At 43.6% G+C, this 23055-nt stretch overlaps 1 protein-coding gene across 1 annotated transcript in view; it reads left to right on the plus strand.

The window, feature by feature from the left end:
* Positions 1-23055, plus strand: part of LOC126263383 (neuronal acetylcholine receptor subunit alpha-7) — a 316056-nt gene that overhangs the window by 200146 nt on the left and 92855 nt on the right. The window contains exon 6 of the mRNA XM_049960476.1: positions 10609-10803. Coding sequence (XP_049816433.1) covers positions 10609-10803 — 195 coding nt within the window. The remainder of the gene's footprint in view (positions 1-10608; positions 10804-23055) is intronic.

Raw genomic sequence — 23055 nt, forward strand, 5'->3', positions numbered from 1 at the left:
TTCTGTATCCAGAAAGGCCCGTACAGGACCTGCAACATGCGGTCGTGCATTATCCCGCTGAAATGTAGGGTTTCGCAGGGATCGAATGAAGGGTAGAGCCACGGGTCGTAACACATCTGAAATGTAATGTCCACTGTTCAAATTGCCGTCAATGCGAAGAAGAGGTGACCGAGACGTGTATCCAATGGCACCCCATACCATCACGCCGGGTGATACGCCAATATGGCGATGACGAATACACGCTTCCAACGTGCGTTCACCGCGATGTCGCCAAAAACGGATGTGACCATCATGATGCTGTAAACAGGACCTGGATTCATCCGAAAAAATGACGTTTTGCCATTCTTGCATCCAGGTTCGCCCTTGAGTACACCAATGCAGGCGCTCCTGTCTGTGATGCAGTGTCAAGTGTAACCGCAGCCATGGTCTCCGAGCTGATAGTCCATGCTGCTGCAAACGTCGTCGAACTGTTCGTGCAGATGGTTATTGTCTTGCAAACGTCCCCATCTGTTGACTCAGGGATCGAGACGTGGTTGCACGATCCGTTAAAGCCATGCGGATAAGATGCCTGTCATCTCGACTGCTAGTGATACGAGGCTGTTGAGATCCAGCACGGCTTTCCGTATTACTATCCTGAACCCACCGATTCCATATTCTGCTAACAGTCATTGGATCTCGACCAACGCGAGCAGGAATATCGCGATACGTTAAACCGCAATCGCGATAGGCTACAATCCGACCTTTATCAAAGTCGGAAACGTGATGGTACGCATTTGTCTTCCTTACACGAGGCATCACAACAACGTTTCACCAGGCAACGCCGGTCAATTGCTGTTTGTGTATGAGAAATCGGTTGGAAACTTTCCTCATATCAGCACGTTGTAGGTGTCGCCACCGGCGCCAACCTTCTGTGAATGCTCTGGAAAGCTAATCATTTGCATATCACAGCATCTTCTTACTGTCGGTTAAATTTCGAATCTGTAGCACGTCATCTTCGTGGTGTAGCAATTTTAATGGCCATTAGTGTACTTGGATGGGAAACAACGGCTAAAAGCTGTACAGGGCCGACGGTGGTTGAGAGAGCGGTGTGCTGGCCCTGCGCCCTTCCACATAACGCCACTGGCTGAGAGTGAGGTGGCGGTCTGTCGGTCGGTCCAGATTGGCCCGTCTGAGGTCAGAACTATGGAGCTTTCCTTCCCTTTTTCTATAGGCGTAGGCTGTAGACGTAAGATCACACTCGTAGTACTGTTAATACGTGAGATGTATTCGCAGCTGCGAATATGGACTAGCATCAGTTGTATAATGGAATTACGACAGCGAAAATTTGCGCCGGACCGGGATTCGAACCCGGATTTCCCGCTTATTGCGAGCGGCCACCTTACCATCAGGTTACCTGAACTTCAGTTTGTCATTGAACATTTGTCTACAACCTGTACTCGTACATCCATTATGTATATTCCCGTACAGGGGAGACACTTTGCTTCAGAGTCACTTGCCCGGTGTCGACGAATAAATAAGATATTGCAGCGTTATTCCGGATTAAGATGTAATGTTCCTTCGGACATGCATGTAGACCCATGGCTGACGACACACTGAAGTTAGGGTCTGGCCGTGAGTTGCGCTCCGATAGCCGATTGGTGCCGGCACGGTAGCTAAACGTTTTCGGTCTGAAAGTTACCTGTCCTGTGTAAAGAAAAAAAAATGGCTCAATGATGAACTTGAAACTGCGAATACATTTCATATATTTCATAACGGCTGTGGTCGCTACAGTCTGCATGCATATCCAAAGGAACATTGCATCTTAATTCGGAATAGCACCGGCACTGCAATGTCGGAATACTGATAATTTTGAGAACACGCTTCAATTTTATATTGTGTAAATTATGATAATGTCAAAGACGACAGAATTTGTTGTTATCACTGTTCTTGAATTGATTGCGTAACACAAGTTTTTCTCAAATTTTCAAATATATGCTTCTCATATACCATATTTCCCTGACTCGCAATTTCTCTTACGTTACATGCTAAAGCGATGTACTAAGCGCTAAATCCAAATAAGTTGTTGTCTTAAAACATTAAATATTTCATTATATTATAGTATTTTAAATGTATTCCATTACTGCTATTAAAGCCTACGGCATCTGTGCTGCCGTCATGTGGTGGGGATGATGGCAAATTATACTTGCGGGGAGGGGCGAGCGAGAGAGAGAGGGGGAGAGAGAGAGAGAGAGAAAGAGACGTTAAAAAAAGTGTGTCCTGTATCCTCACCTGGTGTCACCACTCCCCGACTCAGCATTCATTTCGTTAATAATCTTTCCATAGTTCGTGGCCACTATAATATAATACTGTTCAAATAAAAGTTCAGTCATTTGTATATATAGGTTGTTTATGCTACTGCACAATCATGATTTCCCCCTTTGGCAGTTTTCGTGTACCACATTGTTAAGTATGATCAGTCTTCTGTGTTCGACGATGACTTCGTTTACAGAAGTCTTATCGTGCGTAATACTGTGGCACTTTAAAATGGCCGAAGGCCGATTCATGACTATACAACGGAATAAACAATCTATACAGCCAAATGGCGGAACTTTCATTTAAACATCCGTCTCGCTGGCTACCGTATCTTCCCCTGCCCCTTCTGTCCTGTTATATAATGGGCGATGAAAAACATTCCGGTCGAAGGTCGTACAGTCCAAAATCGGTATGCCAGTCTGGCAAAATCGTTGTGAGTATTGAGGCAATCACCCTACCGACTCACAAGGTTGAAGATACACGTTTGGCAAAACACCATGTCCCTCTGTGTGAAGAAGTCCAGAACTGCCTGCTGCGCATCCCCGTCCGACAAGAATGACAGGAATCGTCGACCATTCAAGGACTTTTTTAAGGGACCGAAGGAGTCAACCGGAAGTGGAGAGATCAGAACTATAGGGCGCGTGCTCAAATGTCTTTCACTTGAGTTGGCGTAACTTTTACAAATGGGGACTTGCGTTGTCGTGGAGCAGATACACCGCACGGAACATGGCGCACTATTAGACAACGGTGCTTCTCGACATACCTGCTGCTCCATACACTCTCTTCATTCTTCGATGGTTGTCTGCAGGTGTTTGTCCCTCAGCAGCCAAAACAATAGTAATAGCATGTTGGTTCTGTTTGGACGCGTTTGGTAATAATGTCGCCATAGTCCACGTTTCCAGATTTGCGCACGCACGTAGGAAACGCACGAATGTCACACCAAACCCTTGCCTAGATGTTGGTGCTTATACACTGAGGTCATGAGTTAGCGATACGCACATATACAGGAGCCGGGAGTACACTACTGGTCATTAAAATTGCTACACCACGAAGATGCGCTACAGACGCGAAATTTAACCAACAGTAAGAAGATGCTGTGATATGCAAGTGATTAGCTTTTCAGAGCATCCACAGAAGGTTGGCGACACCTACAACGTGCTGACATGAGGAAAGTTTCCAACCGATTTCTCATACACAAACAGCAGTTGACCGGCGTTGTCTGGTGAAACGTTGTTGTGATGCCTCGTGTAAGGAGCAGAAATGCGCAGCATCACGTTTCCGACTTTGATAAAGGTTTATCGTATCGCGATATTCCTGCTCGCGTTGGTCGAGATCCAATGACTGTTAGCGGAATATGGAATCGGTGGGTTCAGGAGGGTAATACGGAACGCCGTGCTAGATCCCAACGGCCTCGTATCACTAGCAGTCGAGATGACAGGCATCTTATCCGCATGGCTGTAACGGATCGTGCAGCCACGTCTCGATCTATGAGTCAACAGATCGGGACGTCTGCAAGACAAGAACCATCTGCACGAACAGTCCGACGACGTATGCAGCAGCACGGACTATCAGGTCGGAGACCATGGATGCGGTTATCCTTGACGCTGCATCACAGACAGGAGTGCCTGCAATGGTGTACTCAACGACGAACCTGGGTGCACGAATGGCAAAACGTCATTTTTTCGGATGAATCCAGGTTCTGTTTACAGCATCATGGTGGTCACATCCGTGTTTGGCGACATCGCTGTGAACGCACATTGGAAGTGTGTATTCGTCATCGCCATACTGGCGTATCACCCCGCGTGATGGTATGGGGTGTCATAGGTTACACGTCTAGGTCACCTCTTGTTCGCATTGACTGCACTTTCAACAGTGGACGTTACATTTGAGATGTGTTACGACATATGGCTCCACCCTTCATTCGATCCCTGCGAAACCCTACATTTCGGCAGGATAATGCACGACCGCATGTTGCAGGTCCTGTACGGGCCTTTCTGGATACAGAAAATGTTCGACTGCTACCCTGGCCAGCACATTCTCCATATCTCTCACCGATTGAAAACGTCTGGTCAATGGTGGACGAGCAACTCACTTGTCACAATACGCCAGTCGCTACTCTTGATGAACTGTGGTATCGTGATGAAGCTGCATGGGAAGCTGTACCTGTACACGCCATCCAAGCTCTGTTTGACTCAATACCCAGGCGTATCAAGGCCGTTATTACGGCAGAGTTGGTTGTTCTGGGATCTATGCACCCAAATTGCGTGAAAATGTAATCACATGTCAGTTCTAGTATAATACATTCGTCCAATGAATTCCCGTTTATCATCTGCATTTCTTCGTGGTGTAGCAGTTTTAATGGCCAGTAGTGTATCACATGCACAAGGTATATAAGGACATTATACTGGCGGAGCTGTCATTTGCACTTAGTTGATACCTATGAAAAAGACTGCAACGTGATTTCGGCCGCACGACCGGAATCAACAGGCTTTGAAAGCAGAATGGTCCTTAAGCCAAATGCACTGGACATTCCATTTCTGAAATCGTTAAAGAATTCAGTATTGCGCGATCCACAGTGTCAATAGTGTTCTAAGAATACCAGATGTAAGACATTACCTCTCACCACGCACAGCTCAGTGACCGAGAGAAGCAACGTTTGCGAAGAGTTGTCATTGCTAACAAACAAGCAACACTTCGTGAAATAACGGCAGAAGCCAATGTGGGACGTACGACGAACGTATCCGTTAGGACAGTGCGGCGAAATTTGGTGTTAACGGCTATGGCAGCAGACCACCGATGCGGTCCCTCGTTGTCCTACGTGTCCGCAATGGTAATTCCTGGGGTGCCGATCGAACCATCTTCCTCCGTTTGTGTCGGTCCCTTGTCCGTTCAAAACTCGACTAGGGGTGCTTCGTTTATGCGTCTGCCGTCTCAACACCATTCACCATCGTGGCATCCGTTTGGCCACTGGCGCCTTTTACACTAGCCCGGTTGAGAATCTGTATGCTGAAGCTGCTGAACTACCACTGTCCTACCGCTGCGACTTTCTCCTCAGCAGGTATGCATACCGTTTATCTTCCATGCGTGGTCACCCGTTCTTTAATCGTACAATGAAGACTTTCTCGACCGGATGTTTCAGCTACTGAGAATTTTTCCGGGTTGTATGGCCGTGGTCCATGGAGCTCTTGGACGAAACGCCAGGGATTGAAGAGTTACATGGAACACGGCCATACAACCCAGAAAAATTCTCAGCAGCTTACCCATCCTTTGTCTCCTTCTTCGATGACTCCTTTGATCGCCAGCATGGGGCGCGTTCCTCTTCTCTGTTAGCTCCTGGATTTCGCTTTCGGCTCTTGCTCCGGCAGCTTAACTTCACATTACCTGCAACTTTCCCGGTGGGTGTGAACCCTTTACCACCTTGGCTTCGTGAAGTGGCCCGTGTTAACCTTGGCCTTTATTCGCTTCCTAAGGACACTACTCCGGCTTCAGTCTATCGCCTTTAGTTTCACGATCTCCGCATGGAATTTCGCAATAGTACCTTCGTGTACACTGATGGCTCTCGGACTGACTGTGGTGTCGGGTGTTCCTTGTCATTGGCGCCCACGTCTTTAGATATCGGCCTCCGGCTCACTGCTTAGTACTTACAGCCGAGCTCTTCGCCCTGTATCAAGCCACGAAGTACAGCCGGCGACACAGACTTTTCAATTGTCTCCTCTGCTCAGACTCTCTCAGCGCCTTTCAAAGTGTATTTGCGCTGTACACCGCCTATCTCTTATTGCAACAGGTCCAGCAAAACTGTCACTTTCTCACTCTTTGTGGAGTCACTGTGAAGTTACTGTGGCTCCCTGGTCACGTCGGTCTGCCAGAAGACGAGGCTGCTGACGCCGCTGCCAAGGCTGCAGTCCTCGTACCTCAGCCCACTACTTCCTATATTCCCTTAAAAAGATCTCTGTGTTGCCATCTGTCAAGAGGTGGTGTACCTTTGACATCGCTATCGGTCCTCCCTTCGTGGGAATAAGCTCAGGATTATTAAGCCTCTCCCAGCAGCTTGGACGATCTCGTGGCCTTCCCGCCGGGAGGAGGTCATTGTAACTAGGTTGCGTATTGGGCACTGCCTTTCTAACCATCGTCATTTAATAAGTGGCGCTCCCCCAACACTTTGTACACATTGCGCCCAAGTTTTAACTGTCCGCCACTTCCTGACGGAATGTCTATTTTTTGACAGTTTACTTTTCCGCTTGGGCGTTCCGTCTGAATTATCGGCCGTTTTAGCAAACGACGCGTGGGTTGTCGATTGCGTTTTACTTTTTATCCGTCACAGCAATATGGAGAAGGCCATTTAATTTTTAGTTTTGGACCTCCGCTTCTGTATGTTATCTTTTGTAGTCCTATCTCCAAGTCCCTATTTTTAGCTGTCTTCTCTTATGTCAACTAGGATTGACGTGTAGTCGTTTTTAACTCCTCTCTGTCTTCGGGTTCTATAGTTTTGACGTGGTTGCGTCGCCCTAAAACAAAACAAAAACAAAGCAGACCACCGACATGAGTACGTTTGCTAACAGCACGACATCGCCTTGAGTGACCCTCCTGCGCTCGTCACCATAGCGGGTGGAACCTAGATGATTGTAAAATCGTGGCCTGATCAGATGAGTCTCGATTTCAGTTGGTAAGAACTGATGGCGTGGTTCGAGTGTGGCTCAGACCCCACGAAGCCACGGACCTAGGTTGTCAATAAGGCACTGTGCATGCTGGTGGTGGTTCCATAATGGTGTTCACTGTGTTTCCGGGTAAAGGTCTGTACCCTCTGGTCCAACTGAACCGATCATTGACTGGAAATGGCTATGGGCAGTTACTTGCAGAGCATTTGCAGCCGTTCGTGGGCGTCACGTTTCCAAATAACGAAGCCAATTATATGGATGGCAATGTACCATCTCACCGGCCTACATTTGTTCGCTACTGGTTTGAAGAACTTTCCGGACAATTCGAGTGAATGATTTGGGCATTCAGATCGCCCGAAATGAATCCCATCGGAAATTTATAGGACATAGTCAAGGGGTTGTAACCTCCCTCTTACTAATCGGCCTATCCTGCTTGCGATATAAAATATGACCGTGGATCGCTTGTATGCCTAATGGATTTTTCTAATTGCATAAGGCTATCTTTCCCGAAAAGCGATACCGATAAGTAGGAGGAAAGAGTACAACCGACCCTTCTGATGGAAAGTCTACTCAAAATAAAAAGTAATTAAACCGAACAGGGCTATAATTTGGAAAAATGAAAGTTATTTTGTGAATTCACTCACGGACAACACTGGACAGAAAAGGGATATCACTGATCATGAATGCAAAAGTTACACTAATAAACGAAAAGGAAATAATTAACGGTCGCCAGCCCACTAGGGCAATTTACATCCAAAATCCTGTACAAGATGATGGGAAAGAAAAACATGCACTAGTAAACACTGACGTGGTAACTAAAGGTTGTTATGTTTGGCATTAAATTTTGAAAAAGGCAGTCGAGTAATGATTTGAAAATATGCAATTAAACTGTATGTTAGTACTGAACTTCTTTACGTGACCTCAACACAACTTCATCAAAGAAATTTAGAAAAAAAGCAAGCACTTTTTACTTTGTCTTACTTATTTTTCAAATTGGATTTCATATTATTGTCTGAACAACTGAGCCTTTTTTACAGACTTGAACGGAATTAAATACTAGAATACGTACCAAACCAAACGGGCATGAGCTCCAAGCTATATGTAAAATAAATAAAACTTCTGCGCGCTTAATTTGTGCATTTCTTTAGATTTGGATTTTTTCCAATGATTGATTCTCAAACGTGAAAAATTAAATTGCTTTACTTTAGTCATATACTGAAGCCTCTGTTGCACAACAGTTAACTGAAAATAGACAGGCTAAAATTCTTAAAAGAGAATTTATTCATTAATAAACTGGCTGTAACTATTCAATTTGATTCGTATCACACTCAGTTAGTATATTAGGAAAAAAAGGAACAAGGATTCTGCTTGGTAACAATGTCTGTGGGCAAAGAGAACGCAGACGCCCTGAGTTTAGCTGATGATTATTTAAATAAATCTTGTCAATCAAATCACATTCAGTTGTGCTGCTGGGTTAGCCGTTAATACTTTCTAACAATGAACAGTAATACTTCAGTGCTGTGCCTACGACGAACTCGGAGCCGACGACGAATCTGTGTTGCAGTGATGCCACCGAAAATGGTACTCTCTACTGCGAGAGCGTTAACACCACAATTCCGCACACTACAGGCGCTGGAACCCGTGTCCCCCACTCTCTGCGCGCTCTGCGCAACAACTCCCAAAACAAAGATTTTACAACGCACAAGCACTGCTATTATCTACATCTACATCTACATCTACATCTACATCCATACTCCGCAAGCCACCTGACGGTGTGTGGCGGAGGGTACCTTGAGTACCTCTATCGGTTCTCCCTTTTATTCCAGTCTCGTATTGTTCGTGGAAAGAAGGATTGTCGGTATGCTTCTGTGTGGGCTTTAATCTCTCTGATTTTATCCTCATGGTCTCTTCGCGAGATATACGTAGGAGGGAGTAATATACTGCTTGACTCCTCGGTGAAGGTATGTTCTCGAAACTTTAACAAAAGCCCGTACCGAGCTACTGAGCGTCTCTCCTGCAGAGTCTTCCACTGGAGTTTATCTATCATCTGCGTAACGCTTTCGCGATTACTAAATGATCCTGTAACGAAGCGCGCTGCTCTCCGTTGGATCTTCTCTATCTCTTCTGTCAACCCTATCTGGTACGGATCCCACACTGCTGAGCAGTATTCAAGCAGTGGGCGAACAAGCGTGCTGTAACCTACTTCCTTTGTTTTCGGATTGCATTTCCTTGGGATTCTTCCAGTGAATCTCAGTCTGGCATCTGCTTTACCGACGATCAACTTTATGTGATCATTCCATTTTAAATCACTCCTAATGCGTATTCCTAGATAATTTATGGAATTAACTGCTTCCAGTTGCTGACCTGCTATATTATAGCTAAATGATATGGGATCTTTCTTTCTATGTATTCGAAGCACATTACGCTTGTCTACATTGAGATTCAATTGCCATTCCCTGCACCATGCGTCGATTCGCTGCAGATCCTCCTGCATTTCAGTACAATTTTCCACTGTTAAAACCTCTCGATATACCACAGCATCACCCGCAAAAAGCCTCAGTGAACTTCCGATGTCATCCACAAGGTCATTTATGTATATTGTGAATAGCAACGGTCCTACGACACTCCCCTGTGGCACACCCGAAATCACTCTTACTTCGGAAGACTTCTCTGCATTGAGAATGGCATGCTGTGTTCTGTTATCTAGGAACTCTTCAATCCAATCACACAATTGGTCTGATAGTCCATATGCTCTTACTTTGTTCATTAAACGACTGTAGGGAACTGTATCGAACGCCTTGCGGAAGTCAAGAAACACGGCATCTACCTGGGAACCAGTGTCTATGGCCGTCTGAGTCTCGTGGACGAATAGCGCGAGCTGGGTTTCACACGATCGTCTTTTTCGAAACCCATGCTGATTCCTACAGAGTAGATTTCTGGTCTCCAGAAAAGTCATTATACTCGAACATAATACGTGTTCCAAAATTCTACAACTGATCGACGTTAGAGATATAGGTCTATAGTTCTGCACATCTGTTCGACGTCCCTTCTTGACCAGTGCCCTTTTCCAATCCTTTGGAATCGTTGCTAGTTTATACAAATAACAATTCCTTTGGCTTTTTCCCAGAGCTTATAAGTTTCACAGTGAAACACGGATAAATACAATGAAACGTGAATAGACTTTTACCTAAATGTACACATACTGTGAAGCAATGTCCTTACTTATTAAAAGAAAGTACTTAAATTACAAATATTTCATACAGTTCAAAAAAAGTTATAAATCGATAGCAGATGCCATGCATCCTGCAATTTCGGTGTTACAGGGTCACTTTGTCCACAAAATCCTGCACAGGCAACAGTTTCACAATTGTGGACGGCTGCAGAGGCAGTATATCTCAGTATTTCTACGCGGGACTTCCACCGACTTGAGTCCACGCCATGTCGAGCGCCTGCACTACGCCGGGAGAAAGTAGGTCCGACACGGTGTCAGGAGGTATCCTGCGACTTTTGTCACCTCCGTGTACACCCGCATCAAGGCGCGCTACGTCGCATATACGCTGCACGAATGCCCTCAAACGCAAACTTTTTGATCGCCCGTTGTAACTCTAAATAAGGTAGAAAGTGTGATTTCATGAAATGAGTGACGTGTCTGTTTGTACAGGTATGCCCGGGAAGAAGAACACGATCGTGTACCAGTGCTGCCCGGAGCCGTACGTGGACGTGACGTTCACGATCCAGATCCGGCGGCGCACGCTGTACTACTTCTTCAACCTGATCGTGCCGTGCGTGCTCATCTCGAGCATGGCGCTGCTGGGCTTCACGCTGCCGCCCGACTCCGGGGAGAAGCTCACGCTAGGTCAGGCACTCCTTCCGCTCCGCCGGCCTATAACTAGCGGCTGTTGCAGGACCGCCGCAGGCGCGCCGCCGCTCGCGCTCCACATCCTTCCACGTTCCGCTCCGGCGTCTACCGACCACATTTCTCACCTTCTGGTTCTTTTTTAAGCTCTTTCACAGGTGTCCTTCATACAAATCAATGAGATTTATTCAAGTTTTTAACATTTAAATTTCCCGCAAATGAAAGGGTCAGACAGCGACACTTTTGTTCGATATAGCCGGTGTTTCGAAATGATACCGAATAACTAGGAGGTGTTGAATGAGGCACCCAGAGGAGCACATTGATAGCTGGAAACCATGTCCCGAACATTGTCAAATTCTGCTGCTGAGTTTCGAAAATACGAGGACCGTTGCCTCCCGGTAAACCTCTGAATATCGTTTATCGCCATCTACACCACTGTACATTATGAAACTCAGAGGAAGGCTCACAGGTAACAATACAGACAAGAATTAGATAATTGTCAACGTTTACGGCACTTATAAATTCAGAAAAAGCTTTGAGCAATGTTGCCTGGAGTTCCCTTCCTAGTTACCTGCTGTCGAAACGCTATTTATCAGAACTTAAAAGATATCCAGAACGATGATAATTAAACAAGGTTCGTCACTTTGAAATTTTTGCCTCACTTTCGATGTTTCGAAACAAAAGTAGCATGAAACATTAACAGTATTGCAAACATCGGTATAACTTCACCTGTGCATATAACTATGTTTATTAGGATTATTTGCTACTTTCATTCTTCTCTACCCACCACTTCCGTTTGTACAGCATCCTCTCCACGTTCGACTCCTTGGCGCCAGCGATCATTCTGAAAAACTCACATTAACGCTACAGAGACGTGAGTTGGTGGCCAGGTGGTGCAACGTCCGACAAAAGCAATGCATAAAACAGAACTTTCGTCACGCATACCGACATGGATACAATGTAGACATCTTTCATACTCTTTGGTATTCTGAAATTATCAGAGATGAAACACGGACTGAAATGTTATCTGCAAGTTATGCTGAAGAGTCCAAGGACATGAAAGGGGGGCAATACTAGAGAAGCGTGAGAAGGTGAGAACAATATTAAACAGGAAACACTTTCCAAATGTTCTGCAAAATTATATTTGGTCTAGAACTGGGGCCAGGAATAAGTAAATATAATTTTGCAGCACATTGGAAAAGCGTTATTCATTTAATATTATTTTCACACTTGTATGTATCGTGGCAACTTAGTCCTTATCTGATTAATAAACAACATTTCTGAAATGTCTACAGAAAAAGAAGTCCAGCGAATTTAGGTCACCTGAGCTATACATAGAGATCACTCATCTGTTGGTTCTTATTACTTAAGATCTTCGTTATTCTTCTGAATCAGTAAGATTTCAGTATTTGAGAGAGTGATAAGTTCTGTTAGGTGGTAGAGGAGGGCTAAGGGGGAGAGAGGGAGGTTACCGGCTGATTGGACCCCCTATTTTCGAAGCTCTGTAACGGGGATGAAACGGGTTCCCGTGGATTTCTACAATCTGTTCCCTCCGGAATCATGCCTAACACCTCGAGCGTTTTCAATATCACTGTGAAGCAATCCCTGTTCATGGTCGACGAACCAGAACCCGAAAACAGAAGGCTCACCTGGATATTTCTTTAACGGGGGGAAGGGGGAGAGGCAATATTTCAGTAATTTCTACACTTAAGACTTCCGGGCTGCGGGAGACGAAACGTCAGGGGAGAGTTTTATACTTCGACCACGGCCTATCAGCCCGGAAGTTTTAAGTGAAGACAATACCGGCTGTGAAAGCCTACACTGTATGATTTCAATACTTGTTATGCTATTCAGCGCTGTATTCATTATTAATGATAGTGTAAATGAGGTGGAATGCACAATTTTTATATAAAATACGATAGCAAATGCACATTGTTTTAAAATTTCTCTCGACAAACCAAAGATAATGTGATTCAAGGACATGTTGTTAACAACAAGAAACAGTCACTGACGATAAAATAACAGAGGACAAAAATATAAATATTTGCAATGTTAGATTTCATTCATATATCACAATAATTATTATGATAATGATGATAACACTTCTTGTGAGACTGATATAAAATTGCATGAAAAGTTGAACATGTTCAGAAGTATATATGAAGTCATAGGTCACGTGACAGTATATACACATTATAATTTACAGTGAAATGTCACTTCAAGTCCCACTATTCAGAAACGAATACAAATTCCGAAAAATGTAAGAAGAATACTCAGTCGACAGAAATGAAATTTTTAAGTAACACTTTTGATATATGAGTGAGTGTAGACTTCCGCTGCAGTTTAAATCTTCAATATATTTTCTCCAGTTATACGACCGAACGTCATGTTCACATGAAGGGTCATCGCTTTGACAACACGACCGACCTTCAATCCAACGTGACGTTTTAGTTGAGCGACATCCCACAAAATGACTATTCTGACGGTTTCACATGGTTGTATGAACATTTTGTGCATTGTACTCTACTGGAGCGAGGCTATGTAGAACACTCGAAGCCTTAAAACCGTCATCTTAACTTTTCTCTGTGTTTTACTAATCCAGTCTCGAAACTTTTTGGACTGACGGGATACTTCGTTTTCATTTCACTTATTCATATTTCTTTTTTTCCCCACCAGTTCCGTGATCGCAAATCCATTCTTAAATGCTCATTCATGTATTCAGCCAAACTTCGACAATAAGGGAGAAGGCAACGAGGAATTAAAATAAATTATATCAATAAAGGACGGCACATAACGATTCGCCACTCTTGCTATTCACTAAAGAACGTAGTTCAGCGACGTTCTTGACAAACTCACTCTAGAAGCCGGACGAAATTACTCTACATAAGACATGAACGTGGCACTAGTAACCATATCACCATGATGAAGGGAACATGCAACAGTGGTCGAAACGCTGGTGTATGGAATAACGTGACGACGCAGTCACGTACCCGGAGAAACTTTGTTGCAAACACTGCAATATACTTTATTAAGCAGGTCATGAAATTTTGATATTAGATAACAACTCAGTGTGAACTCAATTGCTAGCATAATAATAATAACCAATAGAAAACAGGAGAACATTTTAAAAACGTATCTCAAAATAGATTACCGAAAATAGCCGTGAATTATACAGGTTGGTCCATTGATAGTGACCGGGCCAAATATCTCACGAAATAAGCATCAAACAAAAAACTACAAAGAACGAAACTCGTCTAGCTTGAAAGGGGAAACCAGATGGCGCTATGGTTGGCTGGCTAGAAGGCGCTGCCATAGGTCAAAGGGATATCAACTGCATTTTTTTAAATAGGAACACCTAATTTTTATTACATATTCGTGTAGTACGTAAAGAAATATGAATGTTTTAGTTGGACCACATTTTTCGCTTTGTGATAGATGGCGCTGTAATAGTAACAAACGTATAAGTACGTGGTACCACGTAACATTCCGCCAGTGCGAACGGTATTTGCTTCGTGATTCATTACCCGTGTTAAAATGGGCCGTTTACCAATTGCGGAAAAGGTCGATATGATGTTGATGTATGGCTATTGTGATCAAAATGCCCAACGGGCGTTTGCTATGTATGCTGCTCGGTATCCTGGACGACATCATCCAAGTGTCCGAACCGTTAGCCGGAAAGATATGTTATTTAAGGAAACAGGAAGTGTTCAGCCACATGTGAAACGTCAACCACGACCTGCAACAAATTATGATGCCCAAGTAGGTGTTTTAGCTGCTGTCGCGGCTAATCCGCACATCGATAGCAGACAAACTGCGCGAGAATCGAGAAACTCAAAAACGTCGGTGTTGAGAATGCTACAGCAACATTGATTGCACCCGTAACATCTATGCACCAGTAATTGCATGGCGACGACTCTGAACGTCGGTACAGTTCTGCCTCTGGGCACACGAGAAATTACGGGACGATGACAGATTTTTTGTGCGCGTTCTATTTAGCGATGAAGCGTCATTCACCAACAGCGGTAACGTAAACAGGCATAATATGCACTAATGGGCAACGGAAAATCTACGATGTCTGCGACAAGTGGAACACCAGCGACCTTGGCGGGTTAATGTATGGTGCGGCATTATGGGGAGGAAGGATAACTGGCCCCCATTTTATCGATGGCAATCTGAATGGTGCAATGTATGCTGATTTCCTACGTAATGTTCTACCGATGTTACTGCATGATGTTTCACTGAATGACAGATTGGCGATGTACTTTCAACATGATGGATGTCTGGCACATAGCTCGCGTGCGGTTGAAGCGGTATTGAATAGCATGTTTCATTACAGGTGGATTGGTCATCGAAGCACCATACCATGGCCCGCACGTTCACCGGATCTGACGTCCCCAGATTTCTTTCTGTGGGGAAGGTTGAAGGGTATTTGCTATCGTGATCCACCGACAACGCCAGACAACATGCGTCAGCGCATTGTCAATGCACGTGCGAACATTACGGAAAGCGAACTACTCGCTGTTGAGAGGAATGTCGTTACACGTATTTCCAAATGCATTGAGCTTGACGGACATCATTTTGAGCATTTATTGCATTAATGTGGTATTTACAGGAATCACGCTGTAACATAATGTGTTCTCAGAAATGATAAGTTCACAAAGGTACATGTATCACCTTGGAACAACCGAAATAAAATGTTCAAACGTACCTACGTTCTGTATTTTAATTTAAAAAACCTACCTGTTACCAACTGTTCGTCTAAAATTGTGAGCCATATGTTTGTGACTGTTACAGCGCCATCTATCACAAAGCGAAAAAAGTGGTCCAACTAAAACATTCATATTTCTTTACGTACTACACGATTATGTAATAAAAATGGGGCTTCGTATTTTAAAAAAACGCAGTTGATATTCGTTTGACCTATGGCAGCGCCATCTAGCGGGCCAACTATAGTGCCATCTGGTTTCCCCCTTCAAGCTAGACAAGTTTCGGTCTTTGTATTTTTTCGTTTGACGCTTATTTCGTGAGATATTTGGCCCCGTCACTATCAATGGACCACCGTGTATTGACCAATAATGGAAAAAGCTTTTAGCTAAAGAGTCCTATTCGTGGTTTTTAAAGTGCTGACTCCTAAAATAATAGCAAACACTCCGTATTGCCCACCATTTTTTTTTACAATTAACAGTCTAAATTTTAAAAATTTCGTTTGAATGACTATTTCAATTGCTGTATGGATAGTATGGCAAGGAATCAACACTGGGCCAGATTCAACTGGACAGTAAGAAAATCTTGGAGCACGAAAAGACGAAATGTTTAGTAATTTGTTGTGAACCATATACAGGGTGATCCACTGATCGTGACCGGGTCAAATATCTCACGAAATAAGCGTCAAACGAAAAAACTACAAAGAACGAAACTTGTCTAGCTTGAAGGGGGAAACCAGATGGCACTATAGTTGGCCCGCTAGATGGCGCTGCCATAGGTCAAACGGATATCAACTGCGTTTTTTTTTAAGTAAGATCCCCATTTTTTATTACATATTCGTGTAGCACGCAAAGAAATATGAATGTTTTAGTTGGACCACTTTTTTCGCTTTGTGATAGATGGCGCTGTAATAGTCACAAACATATGGCTCACAATTTTAGACGAACAGTTGGTAACAGGTAGGTTTTTTAAATTAAAATACGGAACATAGGTACGTTTGAACATTTTATTTCGGTTGTTCCAAGGTGATACATGTACCTCTGCGAACTTATCATTTCTGAGAACGCATGCTGTTACAGCGTGATTCCTGTAAATACCACATTAATGCATTAAATGGTCAAAATGATGTCCGTCAAGCTCGATGCATTTGGAAATACGTGTAACTACATTCCTCTCAACAGCGAGTACTTCGCTTTCCATAATGTTCGCTCATGCATTGACAATGCGCTGACGCATGTTGTCTGGCGTTGTCGGTGGATCACGATAGCAAATACCCTTCAACCTTCCCCACAGAAAGAAATCCGGGGACGTCAGATCTAGTGCTTCGACGACCATTCCAACTGTCTTGAGATATATTATTCAATACCGCTTTAAGCGCACACGAGCTATGTTCCGGTCATCCATCATGTTGGAAGTACATCGCCATTCTGTCATGCAGTGAAACATCTTGTAGTAACATCGGTAGAACATTACGTAGGAAATCAGCATACATTGCACCCATTTAGATTGCTATCGATAAAATGGGGGCCAATTATCCTTCCTCCCATAATGCCGCACCATACATTAACCCGCCAAGGTCGCTGATGTTCCACTTGCCGCAGCCATCGTGGATTTTCCGTTGCCCAATAGTGCATATTATGCATGTTTACGTTACCGCTGTTGGTGAATGACGCTTCATCGCTAAATAGAACGCGTACAAAAAAATCTGTCATCGTCCCGTAATTTCTCGTGTGCCCCGAGGCAGAACTGTAAACGACGTTCAGAGTCGTCGCCATGCAATTACTGGTGCATAGATGTTACGGGTGCAATCAATGTTGATGTAGCATTCTCAACACCGACATTTTTGAGATTCCCGATTCTCGCGCAATTCGTCTGCTACTGATGTGCGGATTAGCCGCGACAGCAGCTAAAACACCTACTTGGGCATCATAATTTGTTGCTGGTCGTGGTTGACGTTTCACATGTGGCTGAACACTTCCTGTTTCCTTAAATAACGTAACTTTCCGGCGAACGGTTCGGACACTTGGATGATGTCGTCCAGGATACCGAGCAGCATACATAGCAAACGCCCGTTGGGCATTTTGATCACAATAGCCATACATCAACATCATATCGACCTTTTCCGCAATTGGTAAACGGTCCATTTTAACACGGGTAATGAATCACGAAGCAAATACCGTCCGCACTGGAGGAATGTTACGTGATACCACGTACTTATACGTTTGTGACTATTACAGCGCCATCTATCACAAAGCGAAAAATGTGGTCCAACTAAAACATTCATATTTCTTTACGTACTACACGAATGTGTAATAAAAATTAGGTGTTCCTATTTTTAAAAAATGCAGTTGATATCCCTTTGACCTATGGCAGTGCCATCTAGCCAGCCAACCATAGCGCCATCTGGTTTCCCCTTTCAAGCTAGACGAGTTTCGTTCTTTGTACTTTTTTCGTTTGATGCTTATTTAGTGAGATATTTGGCCCGGTCACTATCAATGGACCACCCTGTATATATACAAATGGGTGTGATATTTACGACGGGTAGTCATACATTCTTGTTACAATATCCAAACACAGAAGTTGCGTACGTGAAACTGGATGATGGTGTTTGTCCTTCTCTATTCATCCTGCTTCTGTAACACGTGGTTCCTAACGATGGATGACTTGGCGGAGATTTGGCTGTTGAACTTCGCATTTCGGTTGTTCAAGGAACTTTACACCTAGAACAATCACCTCATCGTCACAATGGAAATGCTTGCTACGCAATGGTATCTGCATCCGAGGGTGGAGTATGAAGACACTGCAACAAAATCACGCTCTTGGACACTTTCCCGCGACGCTTCGCCCTGACAGCTTCCCTTAGACTCGTCAGGACTGCTTTATAGTATGCTCCTGCGTCATTTTGTCCCTTATGAGCAGATTCTGTTGGCACCACCCCATGGCAGTCCTATAAAACACTCAGCATCCCCTTTTTCAGCGGTGGTAGGATCCATTTGTTACCACTGCTTGCATTGTCTCCTCTATCTCGGGGTCATAGTAATATACCCATCACTTATCGACGGTGATTAACAGGCTAAAGCAGTCATCTAAATTGAGCTGAAACCACAACAAGATTTCTGCTGTGTGCTGTCGCGGAACCCAGCGAGAGGTGAACTTTATCAAGTTCAAAGTGTAGTACAAGATGCTGAAAACTTATCTGTAACTGGTTTTCACTCTTTTCCGCTATCGCCTCCATTGTGATACGCCAATCTTCGAGTTCGAGGGCTTCCACTTCCCTTGCGGTTCCCGATTCTTCATCGAGAGATCATCTACCACTTCATGCTTCGTCGTTCAGATATTTGTTTGACCATGCTGGAAGCGTCTGCACCACCTGACCACCACGTCGTATGATGGTTTATTGTTGCTGCACGCTTCCAGAAAACGAATAACCGCGCGCTCTTCCACTTTATCAAAGGGCTGCGCCATTTTGTTTTGGCTCCTCTAAGCAACGGGGATTTTAATTTATATCAGCGCTGCAGACAAAAGATGCAACTAATATTCCGATTCTATGCGGGACTTAGCAATACGAAGAGTGGGGCTAATAGACAGAGGCGCTATACGCGCTAGACATGTAGAGAATTTTGGTGGGAGGGGAGTCCCGGTCCGGCACAAATTTTCAGCCCTCACCGTTGATTTATAACAGTGCCTGCAGACGGCCGGATGTCCTGATTTTTCTCAATCATTGCTAAACGAGGAAGGATCGGGAAGTATCTCACAATAATTTTAGTTCTCCCCTGGTATAGTATCTGGAATGTCGAAATTTCACGACGATATAGTTTGAAGTTTGCGCTACACAGAGTATTTTGTTTTCATGTGCAGCTACAGCGAGAGAGGCCTGCACTACGAAACAAACAAGGTGCGCCTGTTACTGTCGTCAACGGGCGAAGAGCTGCGAATCGTAGTTCGATATTTGTGGGGACCAAAGGGCGTTAAACCGAGTGGAATTCACAGGGTAGGACGACGGTTGTGAACCGTAGCAATGCCTCCAGAAGTTGTGCATTCTTCCAAGAGGGTCATGTGAAACTCAGAGATTCGCCACGTTCTGGCGGCTAGGAAGAGCTACAACTGTGCAAAACGTCGAAGCAATTGAGGCATCAATTTTGAACGATCTGCGTGGGCACCTCCGAATCTTATCGCAGCAGTTCAACATTTGCTATGGTGCGGTGTACTACACTGTTCATGACAAGGTGAAATATCGTAAATTAGTGCTCGCTGGGTGCCTAAGAAACTGACAGACAACTGCAAGGATCACCGAATGATGAAAAACTTGGATCAGTTGACGCAATGAGCTGCAGAAGGTCACGACTGTCTGAAAGGAATCACCACTTGTGATGGGACGTGGGGCGTGCCACTACACGCCCGAAACCGAGAAGACTTATGAGGAATGGAAACACGCTGGTTCCCCAGTTCGAAAAAAAATCCAGACTGAGTCAGTCTGCTATAAAAGTGTTTGTGACAGTGTTCTAGGATACGCTTGGAGTATTATTGGTGGACTTTGCTGAACACGGGAGCACTGTGAATGCTGCAGACTCTATTAAAACCTTGGTTATGTTCCGTCGTGACCTACGTGACAAACGACAAAACATTAACGCTGACCGTGTCAAACTTCTTCATAACAATACTCGCTCCCATATTGCTGGTCCTGTTCGTGAGAAAATCGCCAAATTTTGGTGGGAGGTTCTTCAGCATCCACCATACACTCCACACTTTTCACCGTTGGCCTTTCATCTGTTTGGCCCCGTGAAGAAATTCCTGGCCGGCTATCGCTTTGCGACAGATGCGGAAGTGAAAGTCTGCAGATGGGTATACTCCAGCTAAAAGGACTTCTTCGAACAGAGCATATTGCAATTGGTACCACGATGGGAGAAATGTGCTGAAAACGTTGGTGACTATGTATAAAACAGGTAAAAGACGTAAATTCATTTGCAATTTTTTTTATTTCGTTACTTGTTAAACTTTTTGGTGATAAAATTATTGTACTTTACTTTCCTATCTTCCCTCGTATGTAAATTTATTTTTTTAAAGATGGTAAACAGAACTCTATGACTGTGCGCGTACGAGTATACTTTCCAGCTAGGAATTAATTTGTCGCGGATTATTGGAGACAGCTCTGGTACCATTCTTACAGCCAAGGGAAACCTCTGAAACTCTGTACAGAACTGTCGATCATCACAGGCAAGTTTGTTCACTGTCGGAATGAAAATGATAATGCCAGACAAGCTAGTTACTATTTATTAAGACAGCGTACATGGAACATTAATGTGACCATTTAATAGACTAAACGTAGCTCATGATTTATGTCTCGTGATGTGCTTCAATGGTGAAGTAATCCACAAAAAGGCGCAAGTTTTCAGATCGCACTTCGCCCAGTGCTGCTGCGGACGAAACAAGAATTTCTGTGACTTGCGACGCGGATTAGTTACTGGTTTTCAGATCAAGAGAGGCAGTATTTATCAAACCGAAAATTTTGTGAATTAGTCGTATGCTTCTAAGGGAGAAGTGCATCGCACCGTTGATTCCCGAGGTGAACATCGATAGCGGCGTTGCGCAAAGGTCATCCGCATGCCACGGTCTGCCAGCTCTCAACCCAAATAAAATCACGGAGAAATGAGAATCAGCTAATTTTGCTAAAAGTGGTTAACTCTATGCACAAGCAGGTTGTCATACTAATAACACAGCACACTGTATGCCTAGCAGGTGGCACGGGCACACAATAAGAAATCTTTACAGAGGAAATTACATTTGTACGTGAGAAGGCAATCTGACCTTTCGTCTTATCAACTCACGAGGTGCAGCATGCCAAAATGTCACTCATATGACTTAATTTTGGAAACATTCTATCACTATAGGTGACAGACATTGTCTCCCTAAGATATGGAATAGCGACAGCGCAATGAATCTCTTGTAAAAAACGACATTAATTCCCAGTTTACATTCACAATGAACCATGTGGACCTCCGATTCCAGTAAGGACCAATATGCAGTCCTACTCTCATTCCTGGAAATTTCTCACGCTTGCTCAACAATCAAAAAAGTGACAAAGTGCTATTAGAAAAACTCTTTGGGAGAGGTTTATGTTATAATGAGCGCCGTTATCGTCAAAGCACTAGACAGAGATGCCCTACGACAGACCAGAAGCTATTCTGCTGCCTAATCGTATAGCATAATCTGGTACATATGTCGCTCCTTCTGAGTAACTTGTGTTGATCTTTTATTTTTCCTTGACAGAAAACTGAGCATGAACCAACAAACATTTTGAAGACGTTCATACTCGCTATGATGTTGCCATCATATTATTGTTCAGAATCACACCTAAAGGCTGTGCCTTTCAAACACAAAATATGTAGAATATCTTGTTGCTATCTTGCTAACAATAACCGATTTGCACTAAAACGCGCGACTGTATGATCTGCGTATTGCATAAAATAAATTTACGTGTCCTATGACAACAAATCTAAAATGCGAAATTTTCACAAAAAATAGTACACAGTGGTGTGTAGAAATGACTTACTCGTGTTTCTTTTAAATCATCATTTTTTCTAATTACCTATTACGAGATTCCTTCGGAAGAAAAGTGAGACTCAAGGAATGTAATCGTAATGACAACCTAACGTGGGAATACTAGTGGAGTATTTTTATGAATAGGGACTCATTAAACAGGTAAAAGACGTAAATTCATTTGCAATTTTTTTTTATTTCGTTACTTGTTAAACTTCTTGGTGATAAAATTATTGTACTTTACTTTCCTATCTTCCCTCGTATGTAAATTTATTTTTTTAAAGATGGTAAACAGAACTCTATGACTGTGCGCGTACGAGTATACTTTCCAGTCAGGAATTAATTTGTAGCGGATTATTGGAGACAACTCTGATACCATTCTTACAGCAAAGGGAAACCTCTGAAACTCTGTACAGAACTGTCGATCATCACAGGCAAGTTTGTTCACTGTCGGAATGAAAATGATAATGCCAGACAAGTTAGTTACTATTTATTAAGACAGCGTACAGAATCCATCATAGTATTGCCTTATTTGTTTTAAATCAACAGATTCTCCTGAGTTCCTTGCAAATTGCACCCGGAGCTGAATAGAATCCGAAGTGAGTGGCACTGAAATAATTTATTCGCTCAAGAAGAGTATGTAACAAATATTTGTTCAGGGATGAACATCTATACTTTCAGAATACACCGGTTGGATGTAGAGAACTAATAATATAAGATCAACTACGGGAACAGTTTCACAAAACACGATCACTACCGATCTTATGCCATACAATGAATGATTCGAATTGCTTTGACACATATTTTACGAGATATCTGAGAAGACATTAGTTCGAAGGGAAATCATACCTGGAACCACTGCCGGAACCACAATTATTCTTTTTCTCTTTCTTACAAAATACATCTTTTAAAGCATCGAATTCAAGAATGTGAATGAGAAAATGGAGATCGTTGTTGCTCTATAAGAAACTGTACGCATACCTGGCGAAATTCGCTGCATTTAAGCTATAG

Source organism: Schistocerca nitens, chromosome 6, assembly GCF_023898315.1.
Source record: "Schistocerca nitens isolate TAMUIC-IGC-003100 chromosome 6, iqSchNite1.1, whole genome shotgun sequence".
Taxonomy (NCBI): domain Eukaryota; kingdom Metazoa; phylum Arthropoda; class Insecta; order Orthoptera; family Acrididae; genus Schistocerca; species Schistocerca nitens.